The 21419-nt window shown below is 43.6% G+C and overlaps 1 protein-coding gene and 1 long non-coding RNA gene across 5 annotated transcripts in view; one reads left to right on the top strand and one right to left on the bottom strand.

Annotated features, from left to right (window-relative positions):
* Positions 1-13125, top strand: part of PIK3CG (phosphatidylinositol-4,5-bisphosphate 3-kinase catalytic subunit gamma) — a 34569-nt gene extending 21444 nt beyond the window's left edge. For all 4 annotated transcript variants that reach the window (XM_027574163.2, XM_027574164.2, XM_027574161.2 and 1 more), the window contains one exon: positions 9866-13125. In XM_027574163.2, the coding sequence (XP_027429964.2) occupies positions 9866-10144 (279 nt within the window). In that variant the 3' untranslated portion in view covers positions 10145-13125. The remainder of the gene's footprint in view (positions 1-9865) is intronic.
* Positions 10402-18662, bottom strand: LOC113911492. The gene is made up of 4 exons (XR_003516491.1): positions 18505-18662; positions 18290-18414; positions 14169-14298; positions 10402-10536 (listed from the first exon to the last, which is right to left on the bottom strand). It is a non-coding gene; the product is annotated as an uncharacterized LOC113911492 (long non-coding RNA).
* Between the last annotated feature and the right edge of the window lie 2757 nt (positions 18663-21419).

Raw genomic sequence — 21419 nt, 5'->3', positions numbered from 1 at the left:
TTCACTAAATGGTTTTAGAACCTCTGTGACATACAAACACATATCATTAGCAAAGGAAATTTGGCTCCCCCTTTTTTTGATCTAAGAACGTGGGGGCTTTTTCCTAATTTTAAAAGCAGTAAATGCGTTTTAAGTCAGTAAAATATTAAAAATATCAGGAAGATACTAAAAACCCACCTTCCACAAATAACACCGTCAACATTTGAGTGTTTTTCCTTCATTCTATTAGTTGGCCTTTGAGAAGGTTGTAAATTAATCAGGATTTGGTTAAAAACTGAATTGAAGCAATAGATACAGTGTTACCCCTTATAAACTGTTCAGTGGCTTCTCACCTCACTTTGAATCAAACCTGAGTATCTAAGCTTGCCCTACAAGGCTCCACTCAGGGAGCCCCTGCCCTCTCCAGCTGGACCCCATGGTGCTCTCCCCACACTCTCTCACTCGGTCGGGGTCGCGGTGGCCTTCTTCCTGGAACACCCTTCGGGTCTCCGCTTCCATGTCATTCCTCCAAGCAGTCTCCTACGTGGGGGGCCCTGGCATTATCCTTTGCCCCCTCCCTGCACCTGGGACAGCATATCCCTGTCTGTGTGAGTCTGTGGCAGCTGCACCACGTCTGACCTGAATCCCTCCTGTGGGGCCTGAGGCACAGTGAGCGCTCGGTGGGTCGTGGAGGAGAGAGGGCAGAGTAGAGGGGAGAGGGTGGAGGGGCAGTTCCTGCCTGTCCTTGGCACACAGTAGGCACTGAGCAAATGTATGTTACACAAAGCTAAAGAAACCAGGGAAACCAAATAATACCTTCCCCGGCACATCTATGTGAAACAGGTGGCTCGATGAGCACACTTAAAAGGCATTTGCCCCTAGATGTCACTCTTTTTTTAAGATTTAATTTATTTATTTGACAGAGGCAGACACAGCGAGAGAGGGAACACAAGCAGGGGGAGTGGGAGAGGGAGAGGCAGGCTTCCCGCGGAGCAGGGAGCCCGACGCAGGGCTCGATCCCAGGACCCCGGGATCATGACCTGAGCCGAAGGCAGAAGCTTAAGGACTGAGCCGCCCAGGCGCCCCTAGATGTCACTCTTAAGAAGCGTTTTATAGGAGAGAGTTCTGGAACCCATTCGTTGTGTTACTTTAATCTTGGGAGCCAGCTTTATCAGGCCCTGCCTGGTGTCCACCACTGGCAGTGCGGGCCCCACGCTGGGGAGGCTCAGCCCCGCGCCTGGTCTCCATGCAGAGTCCTGACTTGGGTTGTTAAGAACTGTCTCCGCTGTCATCTTGGATCCCAGGTTCTTTCAACTATTTCTGCCTCAGTTTCTCCAGCAGGGCCCTGCTTGTTAACCTGCCTCTAGGACCGGGGCCCTGCTTCCTCCTGCCATTTGCCTTGCTGGAACCTCAAGTGCTACCGTAACCCCCCACCACAGGGACCCTAGCATCTGACACTTCTGAGGACTGCGGCCCCTCCCCGGTATTCCCCACTCCAGCCCTCTGACCGCCCTTCCTCTTGTTGGTAACCCTGCGTCTACACTGAGAACTCGCTGTACTTACCACCTGCCAGGCTGCGCTCTCTCAGCCTCCTGCTCTGTCCTCTGGTAGTCACTAGGCCCTGTTTTTCCGTATCCAAGAGAGCACACTAGTTCAACACACACGTACTATCTGCTACATCTCAGGCACCGTGCCAGGCCCGCAGAAGGCTCAGGACCGTGCTCGCAAGGCGAGGTGCCTTTATGGTTGAGTCCCCTTCCGGGATGACTGTTCCCTAATCCACCCTCCTCTTAAAGCAATGACTCTTGCCAAAATTGCCTGCTGCGCATTCAGCATTGATTCATCCTGGGTTTGCAGACTAGCAACAATGTGCCAGACTCTGGGCTGGGCCCGGGTGACAAGGAGCAGAGAGGCACAGCCCCAGCACACAGCGGGAGGCGAGCGCAAGCATGCGGGCGTACACACACACACACACACACACACGCACACACAGCTTTGTTCCAAGGATTTCAAAAGTGGTTTGCAGACCAAGCCATGAATAATACTGCCTTGAGGGATAGAAAGGGACTGTGAATGAAGGGTTCTTATCCTGCATTGATGGATAAGATCAGTTCCATTTTGCGAGGCTGATACAGGGAGGGAAGGAACATCCAGGCAAAAAGAATAACAGTAGCCGGGGCATGAAGTCAGTATTTAGTATCAGTATTTAGGAACAAAAAGTACAGTTGCCCGCTATGGATGGAACACAGGTATGGCTGGGAATGTGTGGTGAAATTTGGGTCAAGGAAGGAAAATTGCATCCAGTTTGAGGCAATGCAAGGGCTGGATGGGGGGAGGGGCGGGTAGAGAGCAAGCAAAGAAGTCATTTGGAGCTCAGTTGATGAAGCACAAATGACTGTAATAGAGGCCTATTATAGGTCAACAGGGAGATGACAAGTTTATGCGTCAAACTGCCCATAAAACACTGAGTTGAGAAAGGACTCCCTCTTGGGATCTGCACCCTGGACCACTAACAAGGTCAAGCTCAGCTGCCTCTCTCCAGGCCCGATTCAGATGCTCAGGACTGTGCTATCCACTGGGAGACAGCCTCAGAGAAGGGTCCAGCGTCGGTCATCTGTAGGCGCTGGAATCCACTAGTGTGGAATCTGCCCCAGACGCAGCCTCAGAAGATGGCCTTGAATTGGACTGATGTGTTAATCCGCCAGCATGCAGGGTCACCCGGTGCTTAAGATAGCGGACCCCTGTGACTTTCAAACATCAAGAATAACTTCCCAACTGGCATCTTCTCTCAGTGTTTAGTTTCTTGTAGAGAATTGTTTTGTCTACCCGAAGAGTATTATTGAGGGTGTTATTCCCTATGTTACAAAAAGTGTACTCTTTATAGAGATCCTCTTGCAAAATCGCTATTAGGTCATAGTCTCTAGAAAGTCTGTGTTTCTCCTAAACAAATAGTTTCTTAAAATCCTCTGAACATTGGATGAAGTAAGGGGTTCGATTTTCCCTTTGGCTACAGATATATTTGAAGATCGCGCACAGCAAGTATATAGCGTTTGTGACGTACAAGCGTTGAACTGGGCTTTGTCCCAAACCCACTGTGATCATCTCCTTTGTCCTTCCTTTCCTTTTTCTACCCACTTCAGATTAATGTTATTTTGACTTCTGTGTACCCAGATAATCCACCTTCAGTCCTTTCTGGAACAGGCTAGAACACACACACATACCCCTACGGACAGGCCATTTTGAATATCTGACTAATGAAGGACAGTGTAATTGTAACCTGTAGGTTTCTAAGGAGCTTCTAAGTACTTGAGAACATGGCAATACAGCCCTTCCCCTGCTAGACAGAGCTGGTCTGAGAATCAGTTTTAAGAGGTCCTTAGAAGATTCCTAATTCAAACACAACAAATGCACAGCCAAGTGTCAAACACACTCTTCCTTCAGATTTACCAGAAAATGCTGCCTCCTGCATTATTAGGTCTGCTAACTGGTGTCTCTCAGTTTTGCCAAAATAACTTCTAAAGGCATCGCCTAAACCAATTCATTGATTTTTTTTTAATACAAAACAAAATAAAATCCTCTCTGACAGAAATATTATTTCTCTCTACTGCCTCCTTCCTCTAGCAGACAGAGGCAGCCTTACTATTTAGAAAAAGTCAGTGGGTGCGGACACTGCTTTTCATTGATGAGTCTTTGGGAGTTTTTCTCCTCTTTCTCCCTCTCGGCCCTGGGGTTCCTGTTTTGTAGTCCTGGGGTTACTTCCTCATTTTTGTCGATATGTGTGTGCGGTAATATTTCACTTCCACTTGTTTCTAGATGAGAATGGAGGAGTTTGGTTTAAGAAAAAGTGGGCCTGTTCCCTATGACCTTGGACAGTCTGAAGTAGCCAGAGCTCATCGGTGGTTAAGAAATTAGTAGACTGAGGCGCCCGCGTGGCCGAGTCGGTTAAGGCCTTCGGCTCAGGTCATGATCTTGGGGTCCTGGGATGGAGTCCCGTTCGCCTCTGCCTCTGCCCTTCCCCCCGCTCATGCTTGCACTCACTCCCGCTCTCTCTCCTCTCTCTCAAATAAAATCTTTAAAAAAAGAAAAAAAAAGGAAGAAAGAAATTAGTAGACTGTATATAGAAAGCTTTCTGTTTAATGAACTACTTTGGGCCCAGTTAACGAAATACCAAGTTTTGACTCTGAAATGGTAATGAATTCCTTTGTTCCCAAGACTTACAGGAGTGGTAGCTTTGTGAAGACAAGCCTTTCCTTTGGTACTAGATACTATAATTAAGGCGTTTGAATCAACTATGAAATTAAGAGCTTATGTGCTGTGTAGGCTCAACCTATTTATTAACTACTCCTGGAGGGTGTTCCGGCTAACAGTAACAATATTTCCGCGTTCCCCACATTCGCGCTCATTAACAAGTACGTTACAGCGAGTTCCTGAAATCAGATTCTTCCTTTAACCCTCTCCTCCACTCCACATCATACAGCCTTCCCCAGGCAGCTGAGGAGGAGAGAGGATGTTTAAGGTCAGTGTCAGGCAATCCTGGCAGAAGGGAAAATTCTGCCGCTCCAGCCAGTCACTTCTGTGTTCTGTGATTCCCCCTGAGCTCCCCAGGCCACATCCTCAGTCCCTCAAACCGCAGGCCTCCGGCCCAAGGCAGCATAGCCAGGGCGCTCTCACACACACCCCGTGGCTGAGTCCAAAGGGCAGAAATGAAACTTCTGGGGCTTGAGGGGGCGGAGAACCACCTGCAGATGCAGCCAGGCCACCATCCGCTTCCAACTTGCTCCCCACCTCCGCGTCAAGAAGTGTGTGTTCAATAATGCAACTTCGCATTCTATTAATAATAATTGCCAACCACTCACACAGCACTTAAATTTCACCACAACCCTATGAAACGGGTCTTGTTATTATTCTTCTTATTCTACAGATGAGGAAACTGAGCTCCAGAGAGGTTAAGTGATTTCTCTGATGACAAGCAGCTTGTCCATAATAAAGCCAAGAGCTGAATCCAGGCAGCGAAGTGTGACTGCACTTCTAACCACGACTCCATACTGTCACTGAGCCAAAGAGAATTAAATCTCTAATGAAGGCTCCAAGTCTGCACTGCCAGTCCGAATTTACACATTGTGCCTGAACAGTATGGGGCGTGCAATTTGGGGATGAATTTTTTTTCCTCATAGACATGACCCTTCACACACAGCGAAAATCAGAACTGAATAACCTCAAACCTTAGGTAGATGAGATGCCCTGAGAGAGGGAGAGAGACAGAGACACAAGACAGTTCTTTTCCTTTAATACATTTCCGTGTGCTACAGTGACGAGTGAATCCATGGTTTGCCACTTAAAAATATACACTGAGCACCTACAGATTGGTGTTAAAATACATTGGCCCCAGATTCATTTTCCTTCTCAAAAATTTTCTATTAAAGAGTTTGACCACACGGTGAGCTCAGACAGCAAGGGATGTGCCTGGAGCCCCCAGTGCACAGAAGGCTAGAAAATAATTAGAAATCAGAATGTACTCTAATTCAAAATCAAAAGGCATCTCCATCTATGCCCTTGTGAAAATTGTGTGAGCTGACCAATTAATGAGCCAGTTGCCCCAGGGTGAGGTCTGCCCTTGTGTAATTACCAAGAAATGAGAGCGACTTTGGTGGGTCCTCTGGATGAGCAAAAGCTAGTGATTTCTGGCCATAAGTGGAGTCATTAAGGATGTAAGAGCCTGAATGCACTGGGGCCACGGCAGGAACAGCCCAGGCTTTTGGGTCTGGAAGTCTCCAGCTCCAGGACAAGTAGGCAGAGAGGAGATACAGAGCGATCTCCCCTCCAGGCAGGGAAAGGAGATGACGATCTCTTATTGAACGCTCACCATGTGCCGGCCCCAGGCCCAGGCATTTTATATATATTGTCTTGCTTAATGTCAGAATAGTCCATGGGCTTTTCTACTTGGACAGGGTGATGCGTCCATGGTCCAGCCTTGCCGTACAGAATGACACAGGCATGACCACCATTACTGCGGCTCTCAGCCGGCCACGTGCAAGTGACACAGACAAGATCATCCAAAAGCAAAAAGGAAACTCACTACCTCAACATTTGGCCTGTTAACCTTATAGTCTTTTTTCTCTATAAATACTTTGTGTTCGTTTACCAACATGGGCTTACGCTACATGTGTTGTTTCATGCCCACTTTTTAACTCAGACACTATTACACTGTCATTCCATATTTCTGTCCAATCTCACTCCAGCAGTTAGAAAGCACGTGGCTGGAGGGACTCTCATCAATCCTTTTTTTTTTTTAAGATTTTATTTATTTATTTGAGAGAGAGAGAATGAGAGAGAGAGAGCACGAGAGGGAAGAGGGTCAGAGGGAGAAGCAGACTCCCTGCTGAGCAGGGAGCCCGATGTGGGACTCGATCCCGGGACTCCAGGATCATGACCTGAGCCGAAGGCAGTCGCTTAACCAACTGAGCCACCCAGGCGCCCCTCATCAATCCTTTTTATCAACCCCGACTTGTAGGATATCCAGGTTACCTTCAAGGCCCCGCATTTTTAAACAGCGTTCTGCTGAATATTCTTGTAGACCGAGTACTGCAAAAATGATCCAATTTTTTTTAAAGGTAAATTTCTAGCATGGAAATTGCCGGGTAAAAGGATATAGACATTTTTAAAATCCAGTTTATTGAGGCATAATTCACCTACAGCAGAACTGGGCCTTTTTGCGTGTACCCTTCCTTGAATTTTGGTGAATGGCATCGGTCACGTAACCACCACCACCATGAAGTTCTAGAACACTTATTAGTAACTTAAAGCTTTTGATGCATGTTATCAAATTGTCCGCTAGTAAAATTATACCTATTCCCACCTTCTGTCAGCCCATGAAAAGTGAGCATTGGATATTATTCTTTTTAAAAAAAAATTAAGATTTTCCAATTTGGTAGGTGAATGTTTCCATCTCGTTTCGTTACATTTATTTGTTTACTAATGAGGTAATGTATTTTTTCATGTTTATTCTCTATTTTTATGTCTTATAGTGTGAATTCACGTTTATATCCTTGGCTTATATGTCTAGCCAACTATTTATCCACTCTTTCTTACTGATTTGTAAGAGCAATTGGGGGCCAGTAATGGAAGAAGTGATTTGTCGTGTTGCAAATGTTTTCTCTTGCTGTTTATCTCTTCTATTGTTGTTTATAGCTATTTTTTCCCCTCAGTAATGTTTCCATAATCTCTCCACCTTTGCCTTATAAATTGCACCTTGGAAAGTGATCTTCATAAAGGCCTTTCCCACTCTATGATTATTTAAATGTTTGCCAATTTCCTAGGAAAGAAATTGACGTAACAGTAGAGTAAGAAAAAAGATGAAAGGTAGCATATTTAATCTTTAAAGCATCAGGAATTTATTTTCACATATTACACAGCGTAAGCTTTATTTCTCCCCCAAACGATGAGCCGATTGTACCAACCCCATTTATCCAATAATAGATCTTCTCCTAATTGGAGAAGTCACTGTTGGTATACATTACATGTGGCATGTACTCAGATCCGTGTGAACTTTCCATTCTCAGCTACAAAATGTGTTATCTTTTTGGGGGGGGCAAGAGTAGGTGCTGTTTCCCACAGTTTCAAATACTGTAGTTTTATAATATGTTTTAGTATCTCACATGCCAAGCACTGTTTCTCATTACTGTCCTTGTTCAAAATGTTCTCTCGGGCTCTCATGATTCCAAACTTAAAACCATATCTGGGTTTAAATATCCAATAGGAATTTTTGTTGAAATTTCATCATAGATGAACTTGAGAAGAACTTGCATCTTTATAATAAGCAGTCTTCTCTCCAAGGATCATGCTACATCACTCCACATGTTCAAGTTTTCACTTACATTTCTCAGTAAAATTTTACATGTTTAAAAAACGGGCTCTGCAGGGTTTGTGTATGTATTTATCCCAGGAATCATGGGGGGTTTTGTTGCCATTATTCACAGCATCTGTCTTTTCACTATACTTTCTAACTTGGGGCTCTGATTTATAGCATCCTTTGTATTAATTTTATAAAAAGCTAGTTTAATGAAAACTAGTTACTATTGTATTTTTGTTTTTTCCCCTCAGTGTTCCCAGGAGACAGTGAGGTTATTTGTAAATACTAACAATTTGGGCACCTGGGTGGCTCAGTTGGTTAAGCGTCTGCCTTCGGCTCAGGTCATGATCCCAGCTTCCTGGGATCAAGCCCCACATGGGGCTCCCTGCTCAGCAGGGAGCCTGCTTCTCCCTCACCTTCTGCTTGCTGCTTTGCCTACTTGTGCTCTCCGCTCCCCGCCCCCCGTCAAATAAATAAATAAAATCTTTAAAATAAATACTAACAATTTTACCTTTTACATTACATTTTAGTTACATATTAAGTAACATGTTAATTTTAAGGAATCAGAAGCGGAGGCACCTCGCTGGCTCAAGTCGGTAGAGCATGCAATTCTTGATCTTAGGGTTGTGAGTTCGAGCCCCATGCTGGGTATAAAGGTTACTTAAAAATAAAATCTTAAAAAAAAATCAGAAGTGTGTTTTAATACAGTACCTTATGATGAGCTATCCTTGCAATTTTGGAATAAACTGTCTTTGGTGATAGTGTATTATTCTCTTAGCATTTTACTCCGTATTTTATTTGAAATATTTATATCTGTAATCGTTTTTTTTTAAGATTTTTTTTTATTTGAGAGAGCGAGAATGAGAGATAGAGAGCACGAGAGGGGAGAGGGTCAGAGGGAGAAGCAGACTCCCTGCTGAGCAGGAAGCGCAATGCGGGACTCGATCCCAGGACTCCAGGATCATGACCTGAGCCGAAGGCAGTCGCTTAACCAACTGAGCCACCCAGGCGCCCTGTAATCGTTTGTTTTTTTTTTTTTTTAAAGATTTTATTTATTTATTTGACAGAGAAAGAGAGCATAAGCAGGGGGAGCAGTAGAAGGAGAGGGAGAAGCAGACTCCCACCGAGCAGGGAGCCCGATGCGGGGCTCGATCCCAGGACCCTGGGATCATGACCTGAGCCGAAGGCAGACCCTTAACCATCTGAGCCACCCAGGCGCCACTATATCTGTAATCATTAACTTCAGTTTTCTTTAACACGTAATCTTTGCCAAGTTACGATATTAGGGTTGGGTTGTTCTCATGCTGTAAAACTGAGAACCTTGCAATTTCTTCTATAATTTGGGACCATTTAATTGGCATAAGCATGCCTTGCTTCCTAAGTGGACTTACTCACTTGTATCATCTGCTCAAAGGCTTTTGGAAAAGCCACCAGCCAAAGCATTTGCTTAAAGCGCTCTTTCTCACTCAGTATTCAGAATTTGTATTAAAATTCCCAAGTTTATTCAACAGTTTTGCATGTCAGCGAAACGCTAATACATCTGTTTTCTTAGAATAGGACAAATTGTAAAATAAAGATGAAAACAAATTCTCCAACACCACATTTCCATCGTTTCTCTGGATTCCATTAGCCCTTGGCAAACATTTACACTTACATAAAGTTTATTGCTTCCAGTATGGTGTTCAAAAAACTGACTCATCCCTTTTCAGAGACTACAGAAATTTCCACCCTCAATTTCCTAGGAAAGAAGTGGATGTAAAAGGTAGAGTAAGAAAAAAGATGAAACATAGAGTATCAATTAGTTTCCCTTGAGCACAGCCTGCACACAGGCGACGACAGTAATGTGCTTCAGAGAAGTATAAACAGTCTTACATTCTTATCAAGGCTTCCATCCGAGGCCGGGGACCTGCCCTCTTTGGGACAGCTTCCACCCATGAGGAAAGGATAATGCCATGTAAATTTCAGGACAGCCCCATGGTCTTCAGCCCACTTAGTTAATGCAACAACGGTAACAGCGCTTTGTTTTCCTTTATGCAGGATGTCTGCGTCAAGGCTTACCTAGCCCTTCGTCACCACACAAACCTGCTGATCATCCTGTTCTCCATGATGCTGATGACGGGAATGCCCCAGTTAACAAGCAAAGAAGATATCGAATATATTCGGGACGCCCTAACAGTGGGGAAGAATGAGGAGGAAGCTAAGAAGTATTTCCTTGATCAGATTGAAGTTTGCAGGGACAAAGGATGGACGGTGCAGTTTAACTGGTTCCTGCACCTTGTTCTGGGCATCAAACAAGGAGAGAAACATTCAGCCTAATTCTCCGGGGCTAGAATGCAAAACCCGTTCGTGTCCTAAAGCTTTAAGTCAGCATGTCCGTCATCGAACTCGGATCTGAAATGTAACAGGACATCATGAAGGCTGGCACCTGAGAAAGACAGCCCTGTTCCTGGCTGAACTCTTCACAGGAAGAAAACGTTGGCATGTCAGATTGTTTCAGTCACGTTCGGTTTTAGGCTTATGCGCAGGTTTCTTTTTTCCTCATTCGCCTCGGTGATGTTGGAGAACGTTCTTAGTTTAAACACATTACTTCCTCATTGTGCCTGCTGATTTGACTACCTTATTATTGAGTGCTTCTTGAGAGTAATTGGTGACATCTCTTTTCATGTGGGTTTACTCTCAATTTTGGTTATTCTTGTGTTCCTCACGCCCTTGAGAGAAAAAGATGTCATCACCATAACCTTTCTGTCATTGCCCAAAGGACACTCCCAAACATCCCCTTCCATGTCTGGAGAGGTTAGCGATTTGCTAAACGCAAAAGGAAGGAGACTTAGCCTTTCCATTGTCTTTTGTAACCAGGGTCTTTTACAGTATACAACTGAGGCGCACAAACACACCGGAAAACCCGGACCTTTGTGTCCTGACCCTTCCCTGCTGGTCTGGCTGCAGGGTTACAAAGAGGAGTAGCAGAGATGAGACCGTTCGTCTCAACTCTGCCCAAGAGTACATTGTCAAGTACAGTTACCCCAGCCTTCGCTACTGTGGAAACAGGAGGAAACTAAAGGGACTTTTTTGTTTGTTTTTTGGGTTTTTTTTTTACATTTTTATCTTCCTCCCTGCCTCCCCCCTTCTTCCTTAATGGCTAACCCTCCCACAACTTTTTATCCAAGTTGTGAAATCCTCAAGAACACATTGACCCTAGAATTCAAACAGCAGTTGAAAAACAATTTCTCCTCTAGGGTTACTGGAATTTTAGGTACTTATTTGTAAAAATGTTTGGTGGAGTTTTTTTTTTTTTTTAAGTGTATTATTAAAGAGGACATTCTAGGAAATATGGATTCGTTTCCAAATGCCTTAATTTTAAATTTTAGCCTAAGCAGTTTTTTCTTTCTTTTTCAATGGAAGAAGGTCTTTGAGATCTAAATAGTACTTCAAGTTAGGAAGAACACTACGTGCCCTGGCCATCTCTCAGTTTTAAAGGACTTTGAAACTCTGACATATTCTTCAGATTTCCTAGAAATTGAAATGTCTTCTTCAAAAACTATTTTCATCTCCTAAATATTCTGCTATTTATTGGAAGCATTGTTTAACCGTAGAGAAAGATTGTTACATTATTTATAAAGTATTTTAAAATTACGTATAGTTACTACTTTACCTAGAAATAACTCTGTTAACAGTGTCTACGTTTAAACATAATCAGATATAAATAGATATTTAATTTAAAATTTTTCTAAATAGATACCTGTTTAATTTCGGTGTAGCCCAAACCCTTCATTTTGTATATGCAAAAACCCTTTGATGGTATAGGTAACACTGCTTCCTTGCCCGCTGAGCCTTTCCCCTGGCTCATAAGGGGTCTAGAAAGAACTCTTCCTTGACAACTTGTCCTTTTAAAATCACACTCTGTCCCCCTGTAGAGAGGACCATGCCCTGTATTGAAATGTTTAATCCTCTGTCCTAATGGAAGGTAGATATTTTATGGCATTTTTACAACAACTATTCCCCACCATTCTTTTGAAGAAGAATAGGAAGAATGATGCTTTTTAATTCAGAAGAGGATGTATTCACTATTCTTATAAAGAGCAGCAGAGCGTGGCCTTGCACAGATTTGAATTGCTGAAATCATCTTTGATAGAAGAATTACAGAGCAATGTATTTATATTTAGCTTATTGGCACATGGGCATACCTATTTTCTCTTCAAACAAACAGGTTCTTAGGCTGGTACACATCACATTGTGCTTCATTCCCCCATATTTCACTGAAGGTAGAACATTAACTCTTCAGATTTGCCTACAAAAATCACCTTTGTGTGTTTCCTTCCTTTATTTCTCCCAGGGTATCACGTGACCCACAACTTTTAGATCTTTGAAAACGTTCTAGAACCAGGGTCATCTCACCCTGGGAGGAGATTTCGGGGAACTATCCACAACTCAGTCTTCACTGTCAGATGAAAACAGAGATTACAAGTCAGATGATTCAGGTCAAAGCAGATTTTGTGTGTGTCCAGTACCAGCTACATAATTTGCAGAGTCCAATGCAAAATGGAAACGTGGGGGCCTGCCATTCAAAAATTAAGAAACTCAAGATGGCAACAGCAGAGCATGAAACCAAGCACAGGACTCCACAGGTCACAAACCCATGAAGCTGGAACTGAATGTATCTGAATAATGGCTTCGGTGCTCAATTTTACATTTGGACTATGCATGAGTTCAGATAAAGCACCCAGATCAAAATGTTATTTCTGTTCTAATTAAAATACCTCATCTCTGTGGCTGTACATTAGGACTTAAAACACTGGCCCATTGTTTTTGGACTGGAACCATGGCCGCTCAAAGTAGAGCAAAGCACGTGTTCGAGGCCTAGCCTCAAATGACTGTTTTTGACTAGCTTTGGTGAAAGTGTGAGGGAGTGGAGACATTATAGATAAAATATAGAAATCCCTAGAAAAAACGTTTAACTTTTAAGAAAGTAACTTAAGTATATATTTTATAGGAGATGAATTTTTTTTTTTAAGGAAAGATTAGATATAGGAATTCTGCAGGATAACTTGGAGGCTGCGAGTCCTCTGTAAATGGAAATTATTTTTGGAAATGAGCCAAAAAATAATTTAGAAAGTAAGTTTCTGGAGCAAATTCTGGCATTTGGTAAACTAGGCTCTATTTGCCATGGTTATGAAATAAATTGTCAATTGTGTTTTATGATACAAAGAAAAAAATGGAGGGATTTTTAAGTGTTCTGCTGTCTTATTTCTGTTTAACCCAACCTAATAATTCTAGTCAATAAATGTGGTTCTAGTCTGTGTACTTGTCTGCATATTTGCAAAGACTCATTCTTAAGACAGGTGCTAGGCGAACCTAAAGCACACTCCTTGGAAAACATACTCATTCAGTGGCTAAAATTAACAAGTCAGGAAACGACAGATGTTGGCGGGGATGCAGAGAAAGGGGAACCCCCCTTACACTGTTGGTGGGAATGCAAGCTGGTGCAACCACTCTGGAAAACAGTATGGAGGTTCTTCAAAAAGTTAAAAAATAGAGCCATCCTATGACCCAGCAATTGCACTACTAGGTATTTATCCAAAGGATACAAACAGAGTGATTTGAAGGGGCACATGCACCCTAATGTTTATAGCAGCAATGTCCACAATAGCCAAACTGTGAAAAGAGCCAAGATGTCCATCGACAGATGAATGGATAAAGATGTGTACACACACACACACACACACACACACACACACACACACACACACACACACACTGGAATATTATGCAGCCATCAAAAGGAATGAGATCTTGCCATTTGCAACGACGTGGATGGAACTGGAGGGTGTTATGCTGATCAAAATAAGTCAATCAGGGAAAGACATGTATCATATGACCTCACTGATATGAGGAATTCTTAATCTCAGGAAACAAACTGAGGGTTGCTGGAGTGGTGGGGTGGCTGGGTGATAGACATTGGGGAGGTTATGTGCTATGGTGAGAGCTGTGAATTGTGCAAGACTGTTGAATCATAGATCTGTGCCTCTGAAACAAATAATGCAACATATGTTAAGAGAAAAGAAAAAGAAGAAGATAGCAGGAGGGGAAGAATGAAGGGGGGGAAATCGGAGGGGGAGACAAACCATGAGAGACAATGGACTCTGAAAAACAAACTGAGGGTTCTAGAGGGGAGGGGGGTGGGGGGATGGGTTAGTCTGGTGATGGGTATTAAAGAGGGCACATTCTGCGTGGAGCACTGGGTGTTATGCACAAACAATGAATCATGGAACACTACATCAAAAACTAATGATGTAATGTATGGTGATTAACATAATAAAAAAAAGAAACAAAAAAAACATACTCATTCAGAAAGTTGAGACATTCCTTCTTCTGGATAGTCCAGATCTCCCCACTTGTATTTGCATCTTAATTGTTAAATGTAAACTCAAAGAATTGACGTCTTGTGTTCTCCGTACACATCTTTTAAATTTCTGAAAGGACAGAGAATCCCGAAAGTCAAATTCTTTAAGAAACCTATGGAGTTCCCACAACCTGCTAGACTCTGTACCGAGGACCGGGATTAGAATATAGAACAAAACTGACCCAGTCTCAGTCCTTACAGAGTCTATAGCTTGCTGGCAATAGCAGACACTTCATAATGGGTGTCTCTCATGGGTTGAAATGTGTCCCCCAAAAAGATATGAAGTCCTAATCCTGGTATCTGTGAATGCAAATTTTTTTGGAAATAGGTTCTACCGATGTAATAAAGTTAAGATGATGTTATGACGGTGGGCCCTGACCCAATAGGACTGGTATAGTTGAGAGAGAATGTCATAGAGGTAGAGATTATAGTGTCTAACGTCAGGAACACGTGGGGCTACCAGAAGCTGGAAGAGGCAAGGAGGGGAAGAAAGGGCCCTCCCCTAGAAGCTTCTGAGGGAGCATGGCCCTGCCAACATCTTGACTTCAGATTTCTAGCCTCTAGAACTGCGAGAGAATAAACTTCTGTTTGGAGGCATCCAGTTGGTGATATTTTGTTATGACATCCCTAGGAAACTAATAGAGTGTCAACAGTCATTGGTTTTGTGGGGGTTTCTTTTTTTTGGGGGGGACAGAGTTTATGTAAGTAAACCTGTTGGATATTTTCTGCTGTTACCAGAAAGATTTAATTGCATGCAAAATATGTGACAAAGTGCTAGTGTACTTAATATATAAAAAGCTCTAATAATTCAATAAGTAAAAAATAAATACCTTAAGCATTTGACAGTGGACCCAAAATCACTGCTGATTAAACAAATGCAAATTAAGATAACTTAAGTTTCTTTTCACCATCAGATTGGCAAAGATCTGCAAAGCCCAGAGTTGGTGATAATTTGGGAGAAAGAACGCGCTGTCACACTGTTGAAAGCAGAACAAGCTGATAAATTTATGCATGGCATTTTGTCAAATTTTATCAAAATTAAGAAGATATCTATTCTCCAACCCATCAAGTCCACATCCAAGAATTTATCCCGTAGAGATTATTGGACAAGTGTGCAAAGACTTCTAGGCAGAACCAGTTACCAGAGTTCTCTGTAGTGCAACCGCAAATTGGAAACAGCCTAAAAGTCCCTCAACAGGGGATTGGTTAATTAAGTCACATTCATACAATGGACTACAGTGAAGCCCCTGAAAAGACAAGAAAAATGAAAATGTATTGACATCCATGTAGATCTATGACCTACTGAGGAGTGAAAAAAGGTGGTTATAGGCCAGTATTACGGTACAGTCCTAGTCAAGTAAAAATGCAGGTTTGTAGCAACATTAAAAGGCTGGGAGAATATATTCACACCAAACTGTCAATCGTGATTTTTTTTTGACCTCACATTTTTGTTTTTGTTTTTTTTCTCTTGAGCCTTGGGAAATATGACTTTATATTATTTGAGTTTTTTTAAAAAATGGAAAAAATGGTCTTTTAATTTTGAAAAAAACAATGCAATCTGCATGACAATCCTATCCTTTCGCTTATATCAAACCTCACTAAAAGCTCAGAAAATTTTCTCAAAGGGGAAAAAAAAAATCATGTGAAGTCAATAATTATCATGTGACATCCGAGCTGTTGTCAGAACCTTCTGGCATATAAACGACTACATTAAGGTTTCCTGCCTTACCCACCCCACCTGATTGTGATCTTTCGTACACTAAGGCGGGCCTGATCTGTCTCCAAAAATGACAATGGTTTTAGAGAAGGGAGCCCTGGGGGATGCTGTCCGTTTAGTCGGCAAGGGATGCCTTGCCAGGTCCAGCTCTTCTCAGCTCTACAAATCTTCCACAGCCCATGTGCCCACACTGAACTCTCTAGCTCACACGTGACATCCCCCTTGGAGGTGCAAACCGCCTCATTTTCACTTCTCAGGAGTGTCAAGTTTTTTCCTATCCATGTGCTTATTAGTATAAATCAAATCTCCCTGTCTGCTGCTTCAGCAGGACTTTTTCCTTCTGGGAACCAGCCTCTGGGTCTGGGTCCATAATGCACTGGTCACCTGATTGGGAGGCTATAATGAGGACAGGGGCACCGCAAGGAACACAGAGCCAATGAGGGCTCGATCCCAGGACCCTGGGACCACAGCCTCAACACTACTAACTCCTACTTACCTTTCTCCCCCCCAACTTTATGGAAACTTATATAAAATAAAAGTCAGCCATTTAAATGTACATTGTGATGAGTTTAACAAATGTATACACACCCATGTATCTACCACCACAGTCAAGATGCAGTCCAGTCCCATCTCCAGAAAGCTCCCTCAGGCCTCCGTGTAGTAAGTTCCTGCCTTGTCTCTACTGAAATGCTTTGGGTCATTATAGTTTTGGCTTTTCTAGAACTGCATAGAAACGGAACCATGCCATATGTGGTCTTTCATGCCAGGCTACTGTCACATAGCATAATGCTTTGCAGATTCATCTAGGTTGCCTAAATAAAATAATTTAGGAAGGCTCACTTGCTGGACCAATTTGCTCTAGTTAACTCCAGAGCCAAATGCCAACTTTCACGTTTGTCTGCCATCTGTGACAATGCAGGCCAGGGGTTCCTGTTCTACCTAAGATTACGGAGAGAGACCCCTTATTCCTCTTCCCTTGTTGGTTACACAAGACAGTAGGTGACAAGAAGCCTTCATTTCCTCTGGTTTTCCAAATTTGTGCAGTGATACATGGTCATATTCCTCACTACTGCTGAAGGGCAAGCAACGAGCAGTGCCGGCAGAGGAGCGTGGGAACACCTGCAGTCATCAGACAATCTAGAAAAGCGACCTTCTGGAGCAGCATTTCTCTGACTTTAATGTGCACGCAGATCACCAGGCATGCAGATGCTCATTCCATAGGTCTGGGACAAGGCTTGAGGTTCTGCATTTCCAACAAGCTCCCAGGCAAAGCCAATGCTGCTGGTCCCCGAACCACACTTTGCATAGCAATGTTCTAGAAGACACAGGGGCAGATTCTGTGGGTTGGTAGGGAAAGTCAAACCTCTAAGGAGGCTGAAAACATGTACCAACCTACGCTTGAGAAATACGGCTCAGACACATGAATTTTCATCAATACATATACATACATCATCGATCATCTCTGTTTTTCTAGCGGCATCTCAATTTTCTCATCTGTAAAATGGGCATTAAACTATCTCTGTCATAGATAGACCTCCAGCACGGTCCCCAGTGATCTCTGACTTCTGGTGTCACACCCTTGTGTGATTCCCTCCCACTGAGTACGAACTGGGCCTAGCAACTATGGCAAAGATAATGCAACATCCCTTTCAAGATGAGGTTGCAAAAGCCTGTAAGCTTCATCTTACTAGCATTCTCCAGCTCGCTCTTTCCCACCTGTTCAGCTCAATGAAGCCACCTGCCATGTCGTGAAAAGCTCTCTAGAGAGGTCTGTGTGGCAAGGAACCCAGGGAGGCCTCTGGCCCACAGGGAGAGATGAAGTGAATTCTGCCAGCAACCACATAATGAGCTGGGCAAGGGGTCTTTTCAAGTCAAGCCTGTGAGAGACCCAGAGCCAGAGGACCCAGCTAAACTGTGCCTGGATTCCTGATCCACGGACACCATGAGATAATAATGTTATGGTTTTAAGCCACCAAGTTTGAGTCATTTATCATGTGGCAATAGATAACTAACACATTTCAGAATTGTTCCAAAGATTAAAAAACACAAAGGAATTCATGTAAGAGAAAGAACTTAGCACAGTGCCAGGCACAGAGTGTCCCCTTGGCAATATTAGTTGAATCTAAAAATAGCAGAGTCCTAAACATCGCCAGGATCTGTAAACAGCAGTGGCGGCCACTAATCTAAGAATAATCCATGTGTATAAAGTCTGCTACTTTCAGCCTTGTCAGGGAACCTGCAGACCAAAAAGTTGGACGTGTCCCTATAAATACAGAGGCATAACTCATGCCGCGCGTGTTTTACATATTTATGCAGATATCCCACTTCTTAAACGTAAGCTTACTGTTTCATGGATCTTAGGGCCGTGCTCACGGACCCCGGCAGGGAGGAAGAGGAGAGAAGGGGGCACAGGAACATCTGAAGTCATCAGAGGATCTAGAAAGAGACCTTCTAGAGCAGCATTTCGCTCTAGAAGAGGAGGAGGAGAGAAGGGGAGCGCCCACTGAACCATGGTTCGTCAGGTGGCATTCCCACTTCTTCTCATTCTCTCCCTCCTACCTTCTAGTTGATTCAAAGAGGAAAGTTCAGCAGCAATCATCAAGCCAAACGGAAACGCTAAGAACCACGTCCAGGCCCAGAGCCACCACTCCAACAGCCGTCACAGCCCTTCACCCAAAGTGGAAGCCCAAATTTATATTATGAAAATCACAGTGAAAAGTGTGAGAGCATTCCAAAAGGAGACCAAGTCCACCGTTTAACAGACCTTTATTCAGTGTCCACTGTGCGCCGGGCGTTCAGCCCTCCTCGGTGATCCGGGGAAACAAAAATAAGTGAAGCGCCATCTGGCGGAGGGAACCGGCACATTCACACTGGACTGTCCGGGAGACCCCTGGTGGAGCGTCTTCATCTACTGCGCCTGCTCCGTTGCAGGCTTGGGAGTAGGGGCGGGGACGTAAAGCTGACCTCTTAACTAGAGAGCGAAGACAGGTGGGGACATGTTGTAATAGAGGTATAAATAGCGTCAGGAAAATACAAAGAGGCCACAAGTTAGTTCTGACTCAGGGCCCAGGAAAGGCTTCCTCGTGAAGGTAACATGTGAGTGTGGTTTTGAGGGATACGTAGGATCTCGCCATGCGGGTAAAGTATTCCACGTGGGTGAGGGCAGGAGTGGCACAAAGGCAGTGAGCTGTGAAAATGCGAGGTACATCAGGAAATGCCAACGAGAACACCACCACAGGAGTGTCAGCTGTACGGCAAAAGAGTGGGAAGCAAAGGCTAAAATGGGGGAGATCATAAAAAGCCTTGAAACCAAAAAGAGGCTGGATTGATTCCGCATGTAACAAAAAAGCATGAGTACATTTTAAGGACAATAGCGATTTGGCCATGCATTAGCCAGTACGCTTTAGGTTGCTAGTGACTGAAACCCAATTCAAACTGGCTTAAGCAAAAAAGAATGTATTGGTGCACTCGACTGGAAAGTAAAGAGGTGCATCTGGCTTCGGGCTCAGCTGGTGCCAAAGAATAAATGATACCATCTCAGTACTACCTTCCCCTTCTTGACTTCTTTCTCGCGGGGATTCTCTCCACACTGTAGCAAAGATGGCCATCAACAGCTTAAGCTTTACATCCCAGGGGCTTAGGCTTCCCTGTGCAAAGAGAATGCTTCTTCCCCAATAGTTCCATCAAAGGTCTGGTAGCTGCAGCTTTCTCCAAAATCAACATCACCCATTACCAATGTAAATGCTATGACCAGGGGAATACAGTGTCAATCTTGGGGGGGGGGGGGTTGGCCCTACCCAGACTCCACTCACTGAACGGGGCTGGGTCCTCAAAGGAACATCCAAGGGCTGTTTTCAAAAGAAAGAGAAATGGGTGCAAAGCTGACCAAAAAAAAAAAAAAAAAAAAACCCAAAACCAATACCCTGTCCATTGCAAACTAAAAGAGGAATTCTAGAGACCATCTTTTGGAGCAAATGCAATACAGGGGTCCCCCCCCAGAGGCCAGGAAGCCTCTGCAGCAGACCAGGCAAGACAATGTTGTGAATGAGGACACACCACACGGGCATAGCGGGCACAAAACGGTGGCTCATAACCTCACACAGTACTGAAGGGTCGAGACACACATTCAAGAAGTAAATATGGAAATCGTGTGCATAATCAATGTGATTTAAAGGGTCCTGTGGTACAGACAAAACTTAGATTTTTATCATGTTTCTACCCGTGTGAAATAAGGTCCAGTTATCATGGCTTATTTGCTGTCAGAACAAACACAGGCTAAGATAACTTAGGTTGAAGTTAGACAAACACCATGCATAGAAGTCTACTGGAAAAACAGATTACTCATTCACTTTACCTGTGGACTCATATTTTTCTTCAATTTGCTTTAAAAATTAAAATAAATATCTAATTTCATTACAAGCACCATAAAAATCCCTAGCCATATACGTGGTATCAGTACGTTATTAGATATATTCCAAAAAACAGTGCAGAAGGCAAGATCTCAGGCGAAGGAGTTCAGAACGTGCCACCTCAAAATATGCCGCTTTGGCATATTGACTATTTTTAACTGAAAGCGCTTAAGAAACAGCAGATGCAAGAATGGTCCGGGCTCCCCTTTTCTATAAAAGCTTCCATGAGAGAGGTGCCCGCCCTCCCTGTTTCAGGAAGAAAAGCACATCCTTATCACCAGAGACTTGGAATCACCACCGAAATGTATCTGTACAAATACACTAAAATAACTCTCCTCTTCCACTAACTTCCCTTACCAATACATATCTTAGTAACCTCCCCACAACTTACTGCCCCTAACCCAAACCCCTTTGCCTTGCCATTTCTCCCCAGATGTACCATTTCCTTATCTAAAAGATCCAAAGCTTTCTGTTCTGATCACTTCTTTGGGACCTCATTCTTTTGTGAAGCCCTCCGCGTACACGTAAAAATTTAATAAAACTTGGATTCTTTTCGCCTGTTAATCTGTCTTATGCCATTGTAATTCCTAGGCCCAGCTGGAGACACTCAGAGGGCAGAGGATTTTTTTTTTCCTTCCCTACACAGGAATCTAAATATTCTTTTCATGAAAAAAGTGCTAGAGGCAGAAATGGGGTTGGGGAAAGAACATGCTGCTGCAGGTGGGAAGTCCTGGTTCCACCCCACGGCAAACCAATCAGCCCCTCTGGGGTTCAGGATTCCCATCTGGAGAAGGAAGAGGTAGAGCTGGACTCTGCCTAAGGTTCCTTCTCCATCTACTATTCTATGTTTTTATGAACCAAAAAGTCCCCCTAAACCCAGAAGTCTCCCTCCCAGGGACAATTCTGAATCTCCTCAATTCTAGCCCTTTTCTGGTCAGCCTGCTGGGTGTCAGTTCTATTAAAAGCCTCATTGACTTCCACCAGAACCCATCACATGAATGTGAAGCAACATTTCTGTGCAGGATCACCCAGCCACACCCCGTGTGAAGAGCGTGACTAAAGCCA

This window comes from Zalophus californianus, chromosome 12, assembly GCF_009762305.2.
Source record: "Zalophus californianus isolate mZalCal1 chromosome 12, mZalCal1.pri.v2, whole genome shotgun sequence".
Taxonomy (NCBI): domain Eukaryota; kingdom Metazoa; phylum Chordata; class Mammalia; order Carnivora; family Otariidae; genus Zalophus; species Zalophus californianus.
Note: the sequence above shows the minus strand (reverse complement) of the source record. Positions and strands in the feature narration are given on the sequence as shown.